The sequence below is a fragment of the Lactuca serriola genome, chromosome 5 (assembly GCF_051521515.1).
Source record: "Lactuca serriola cultivar US96UC23 chromosome 5, Lser_US96UC23_V15, whole genome shotgun sequence".
Lineage (NCBI taxonomy): Eukaryota > Viridiplantae > Streptophyta > Magnoliopsida > Asterales > Asteraceae > Lactuca > Lactuca serriola.
Genome location: NC_136412.1, coordinates 256,848,792 through 256,855,998, shown reverse-complemented (window position 1 = coordinate 256,855,998; position 7,207 = coordinate 256,848,792). Strand labels below are relative to the sequence as shown.

Here is a 7,207-nt window from a genome sequence, read left to right as displayed (position 1 = left end):
TTATTTCCCTAAACTACTAAAAAATTGATGGATATTTTAAAACAAAAATGACAAGTTTGTATTTATTTTTTTAAAAGCAGAAGGTAGAATCATCAATTCGGCCACCTTGTTTATTGTCTAGCTGACTTTAAAATAAAAACTAAAGGTAAACCAAAATCTTACCAAAAAAATCATTAAATTTTACATAAACAATGTGTTACATTACTTCTTTTTTTAATTCCATTTTATGATGGGACTAAAAATATGGTTCACAAATAAAAACAATAGAGTATCAAATTCCTTAGAAATGGTCCATTTAATTCTATTAAACAAAGAAACAGTTTTCTTTTTCATTAACCTAAATCATATTATTCTTTTTTTTTTTTTCTTATTTCATCTTATTCGAGGGAGTTTAAATACACATAAAAAATATCTTATTCCGAAGACAACCTAAACAAGCTACTATTATTTAAAAAGGTGTAAATTGACGCAACAAAACCCTGAGAACCCAACACCTCAATCTGTCCTTAAGAATGAGTATTCATGTAGACGAACCACTAACACCGGCCGGCCGCTTGTTCGTACAGCCGGCGACGGAGCAGATCATCAACTGTGTTCTCGGACTGGATCGTCCTGTCGGAGTAGAACTTGTACGATCTGTCATCTCTGATTCTCTCGTTATAAAGCACCCAAGATTCACCAGCCTTTTGGTCAATGATAATCACGGCCGTGAACGCTGGAAAAAAGTCGAACTCGATATCAACCGACATATCATCTTTCTCCCTGACGCCGTCGGCAGCAACGATGACGACGAGGCGACGGTCAACGACTACATCGCCGACCTAACAGTATCGTCTCCGCTCAGCACCGATAAGCCTCTGTGGGAGGTACACATCTTGCCGGCGCACAAATGCGTTGTGCTGCGCCTCCATCACTCGCTCGGCGACGGAGTGTCTCTCTTGTCTTTGATGTTGACTATGTGTAGAAAAGTCAGCGACGCCGATAGGATGCCGACAATCGAACTACCTCCATCTTCGAGGAGCCACCGTAGGGAGGGTGGCGGAGAAAGATTGTGGAAGTGGTTGAAAATGATATGGTTTACGTTGATTTATATGTTTGAGTTTCTTTTGAGGTCTTTGTGGCTCCGGGATAAGAAGACGGTGGTGAGAGGCGGAGCAGGCGTGGAGCTGTGGCCGAGGAAACTGGTGACCGCCACGTTTCGCCTTGAGGATTTGAAAACGGTTAAGAACGTCTTCGTAAACACTGTAAGTTTCATATTCCGTTAAAGTAGTTAATCTCAAATCTCTACTCACTTATCAAAAACCTTATATACGTATTAACCTTCAATCTCATACGTTTGTTTGTTTGTGTGTGTAAGAGAGAGAGAGAGAGAGAGAGAGAGAGAGAGAGAGAGAGAGAGAGAGAGAGAGAGAGAGAGAGAGATGCTTTAATATAATCGTAGACATAATATCAATAAATTACATATACCACAAAAAAGGCATAGATAAACAAAATAATATATTCAAATATAAACCATTTTTAAATTTACAATTTCATCCATGGACCCTTCTAGGGGTTTATCTACTTTCGTTAATTTAATAAGTTTCATATAACATATATATCTAGAATAAATATTTGTATAGAATAAATTTTTTAAGATTTTCCAAACATAAGTTGATTTCAAAGATGTAATGGGACAAAAGTCGTATTCATTTCATCCCAAGTACGAAACATTTAAGTTCATCTATTTCTGGTATTGCATGGAAACAAATCATAATTATGTCAGGGAAGTACGAGATTTTTCTAGTTAATTATTAATACATCTGAACCATTTAACCTTATAAATTAGCGTTAAAAAAAAAAAAAAAAAAAAAAAAAAAAAAAAAAAAATACACAATATCTTTACTTTAAATAAAAAATATATATATGTCATATATATAGTTATATACTCAGCTAACGTTTCATTGAAATGTCGTTTTATTTTGTTACATGAAAATATTATTATTAAAAAAAATTATATACATGAGAACTTTACCCTGGTCAATGGTCTATATCACTATATCTATATGTCTGTCTTTATTCAATGTGGACCAACGAACAAAGTCCGCACTCCTGCCACGCCATCATAGAAGACTTGTATAATTTTGTCCGATGCTATAAATATTACTATAAATTTATAATAGTAGATTAAACATTGTTTTAGGTAAAGACTTAGTTATTATATTGCATAAAGTTGGAAGTAGCTAGAAACCATATAATGCCCATCACTTATTGATTCTGATAGGTAGATAGATGCAAAATAAAGTTCACTATTAATAGTGTACTACAATTTTTATTGGGGCATATTTCAACAATTCATATTTTAAGTTAATATTAAAGAAAAATAACTTATTTTTCTTAAATAACTAACAAGTTGGAAATAAGTTATTCCGGACACCATAAAAATGTTTTTTCTGACAAAGTTAATTTTCGAACTGAAATTTTAGATTCGGTCTAAAATTTTCCCGATTTCAAACCAGATTTTCAAATTTCGAAAAAAATAACTTTAAAATTTCAATAACAAGTATGAAATCCGATGAACAGTTTCAGAATTTTGAATTCGTTTGAATTAAAATCTAACAAAAAAATTAAAGAAAGATAGCAAATGAGTATATACAATACAAATACTTAAAACCAAACATTTGAATAACCGTGATATTAGACACTTCGAAATGAAATTTTTATATAAATAGAAAGTTTTTTGAAAAAAAAAAACAAATGAAAAAAAAACTCCGAAATTTCAAAAACAAGTATGAAGTGTGATATTCCAGATAAAATAGTTATTTTTCAAAAGCTGACAAAAAATAGTTATTTTCATTAATAAGCTCGTTCATAATGATTAGTTTAATTAATATCTCTTTCACTTCAATTTCATGACCAAAATTAGATTTAAGAAACTTGATCCCAGTTTGATGATGATATGCTTCTATACCTTGTGATAACAGCTTTTGTGTATAATATATTTTTTAATGGGAAGTAATTCATACACAATAATTATTCTTCATAAACAACAATTTCGACGATATATAGTTGTATAATACAGCACTAATTGTGAAACTCATGTATTACATTAGTTAATTTTTTTTAAAGTTAACTATAAATGTTAAAATATTTGAAACCCTTGAATTAAGAAAATAAAAAAAAATAATTAGGGGTGGCAAATCGTGCTATCGTTTCGTGTTTCTGTCTGACACGACACGACACGACAATGTTTTATGTAACACGACACGATGTCATGTTTTTTTAACTAACACGAAAACGAACGAATTAAAAAACGACACGACACGAAAAATATAACATATACTAAAAACTAGTTTATTTAATGAATATTTTATCAAATATAATATGAAAAACACGACAAACACAAAAAATACGATAAAGAACTGCTAAATTATGTCAATTTCGTGTCGAATTTTGAACACGAACACGACACGATACGACATCGTGTTTTTTACAGTTAACACGAACACGAACACGAATTCAAATTTCAGTTTCGTCCCAATTTCGTTTATTGTCGTGTATTTTTGTCATGTCGTGTCATAAATTGTCACCCTAAAAATAATGATTTATTATAATGGAAATGTTTTTATCTTTTAAATCTAAACAAATAATTTAAATAAAGAAAATAAACTAATAACCTTTAATTTTGGGAATTTTGAAATTAAAAGTTAACTATTAGTGAAATTATTATCCATTTATTACTACATTTATTGCAATTATTAAATTAAAATATTATATAGAATTTAATAAAAGAGAAAAACTCATAAAAGAACATGTGGAAAAAAATTTAATTCAAAATAACCATAAAATTATATTTGGCAAATTGAATGAGAGTGTGACAAATGATTAAAAAAAATCATTTATTTGAAAGGATTTTAAAGTAAGAAAATTATTTTATATTAAAAAAATTGTTGTATATGAATGAGATAGTGTGTTACGAATTTCATACATTACTCTTAAAGTAACCACAAATTAGGCATCTACTAATTATTTAATGTAACGATTAGTAAATTTTCCTTACATTAAATAATGAACGCATACCTAATTCAAACAAAAATCGTCAGTAAAGAAACATTTATTTCGTACAAGCACATTAAGCTTTGTAGTAGATGTCCATTGGATTAAGCTTTGAAGTAGATGTCCATTGGTATATGTGATCGAGTATGCTTTAAGTGGTATGGTTGTCTTTATTGTATTGGATTGAAGGGTTTAGGTAAGCTTTATGAAAAACATTCAATGCACAATATTCTTGCATTTTATTTTCAAACAGTGGAAGGCGAATCAGTATGTAATTTTAGAATTTATTCCAAAAGTCCTTATATGGTTTCTTAAATAGCCCAATGGTCCCTCATGTTTCTCTTTGTAGAAACAAAATTCTCTTATATCCATATAGTAATGTCTTGATCACATGGTTGATTAATTTGTCTCCTATATTCAACGCGAATAGCAATAATGCAATATCTATAGTAACATAATGTGAGGACATTGTAGACAACTATTTCATGTCACCATGAAGAAACACATGAATTAATCACAACTTTGTTCTCCAAAATTGTCAATACAGGAAATGTGAACTTTGTTTTAGGTTTTTTTACTTTCCTAAAATTCAGTTATTATGTATTTCTTTTATAAATTCGATTAACTTTTGTACAAATTCCGTGTACCATATTGCAGACCATCAATGACGTCCTGTTTGGTGTGATATCATCGGGGCTTTCAAGATATTTGGATAATCACTCACCAAAACGTAAATAAACTTTCCATTATAACCTTATTATTTTCTAATTTAAAAGAATATTCCAAAATAAAGTTTACAATCTATTGTAGCTCTTCAAGAAGGGCTTAGAATAACAGGAGCAGCCATGGTTAATCTGAGGCCATCACAAGGACTCCAGGTTACTTCCTAATCTTCATTCTAAATTCACTTTCTCTACATTTGGGTTTTGGAACGATTTATTTGCAAAAGGAAAAAAAAAAATCAAAGGTCCGATTCTTATTTAAAAAAATCACTAAAAAGACTAAGATAACCAAAAGAAAAAGGTTAACCATTATATATCTTTTACCCGAAAAATAACCTCCGGTAGAACCGTCAAAAGTGTTGACAGTCAAATGGTCAAATTTTACGGTTTTTATTTGAATGTTTATGTTTATATGTTCATTTGTTTATGATCGTTTATGTTTGTTTAACACATAAATAAACGAACACGAACAAAATAATTTGTTAAACAAACATATATGAATAAGAAAATTTGTTTGTTTATCTGTTCGTGTTTATACGTTTGTTCAGTTAACTTAGACGGTTGGACAAACGAATATAAACAAACATTTATTCATTTTCGTGCAGTTAGTTCATTCAGTTTTCCAAAGTGTTATAATAAAATGAAAATTTTCAGTTTTCCAAATTGTATGTAAATTAGAAAAGTGATTTTTACAGTTTTTCAAAGTTTTCCAAATTTCTAAGATGAAAATTGAAAACTCCATCGGTTCCAACTAAACGCATTTTTTAAAATTTTCATTGAAAACCGAAAATGAAAACTCAACTTTATTTTCTGAAAACATTTTTTCTGATTTAATTTTTTCACAGCCAAACAAACGCACCCTTAATGGCAATCCTATAATAAAGTATGAATCTTATATTATGGCAATTTGATAGGAATTCACTGAATTAATGAAGAGTGGTTCAAAATCAAGGTGGGGAAACAAGTTTGGTATGATGCTCTTACCAATTTACTACCATAAAAATGGCTCTGATCCTCTGCAATATTTGAAGAGAGCCAAGACGATGATTGACAGGAAGAAGCTATCTTTAGAAGCTTTTCTATCATACAAAATCGGCTACTTTATTATGAGATGCTTGGGACCAAAGGTGAAATGTATAAAATTATCAAACAACTTAACATTTTAATCTTCATTATATATGTTCACGCTAATAATTTTAGTTTTCAGTTTGCAAGTTTGCTTAATTACAGGATAATTTGTAACACTAGTTTCACGATTTCAAATGTGATTGGCCCGAAAGAAGAGTTTATGATTGCAGGCATCCCGGTTACCTACATTAGAACCACGTCTTCAAGCTTAGCACATGTAATACTTTCTAAATTGTTACTATTTTAATAAATGAATGATATAAATAGGCATTTAATTATGGTGATTTTTTTTTTTTTTGGAAAAAATATTATGCAGGCAATTACTATGCATATGGTGAGTTATGCAGGAAAGGCAGACATGCAAATTCTTGTTGCTAAAGACATCATTCCTTACCCAGAAAAATTAGCAAAATGTTTCGAAGATGCGCTGTTAGAAATGAAGGAAGCTGCATTGAAAATAAAGGGTGAAAAGCCCAATAATTTCCCAGAAAATTTGGCTTAAAAAACTATCAGATATCATGTAGAGGCTTCTCTAAAGCCCACATATTATCCATTTAACTTAGAGTCCATTAATTATTTTATATATAATTATTATTTTTACTCTCTTGTCTTCTTCTTATTTTTTTTTTATCCTAAATAGTCTTGTTAACATGCGACTGTCCTACTCACAAATCATCATGGTTGAACACAAATCTCAAACGTTTCTTGTTGAGTTTTATGTTATATAGATAATAGATGCGTACAACTATATTCTAATGGATTGGACATATGACATCTCAAAGCCCATATAATAGGGAGATATGTCTCAAAAGATATATATGGGACAACCAATATGACGTGTTGCACAAATTGTTCATAACCTAATTGCTGAAAATTCATGTTCTTTGGTAGATGTTACAAATTACAAATAACAAAACAATGCAAATTTTATTAAAAGATATATTATTGAGTATATTGTATGCAACTATGTTTGTTTGTTTCCGACTATCATCTTTGTCCACTTTCCAATTCTTTTCATGTTATTAAATCTTGAATCTTTGCTATATAGAAAATATAATATTGAATATTTTCTCTAAGTGCTCTAGGCCATGTTTACGGATAAGTTACGATAAATTTGCCATTTTAAGCCGTTCATCCACTTCAAATGCTTGATATTAAAGAGTTAGTTGGACACAAAGAAGTCATGGAAACAAGTAATGTCATGTATTCATTAAAACGATCGTTGAGCTCTTGAAGTTGCATATGATCAAATAAAATATATTGTTTTTACAAGTAGCTAGCCTATCTTTTTAAATTTGGGCTTTTTTTCCCTTGAACATACT

General features: G+C 30.0%; 1 protein-coding gene across 1 annotated transcript; it reads left to right on the top strand.

The window, feature by feature from the left end:
- The first annotated feature begins 427 nt into the window (after positions 1-427).
- On the top strand, positions 428-6,491 carry LOC145054066 (wax ester synthase/diacylglycerol acyltransferase 11-like). Its single transcript, XM_079002197.1, has 6 exons — positions 428-1,244; positions 4,693-4,765; positions 4,846-4,913; positions 5,672-5,884; positions 5,965-6,102; positions 6,202-6,491. Exons 1-6 carry the CDS (start codon positions 513-515, stop codon positions 6,385-6,387), a joined length of 1,410 nt encoding a protein of 469 aa, XP_078858323.1. The 5' UTR covers positions 428-512; the 3' UTR covers positions 6,388-6,491.
- The last annotated feature ends 716 nt before the right edge of the window (positions 6,492-7,207 follow it).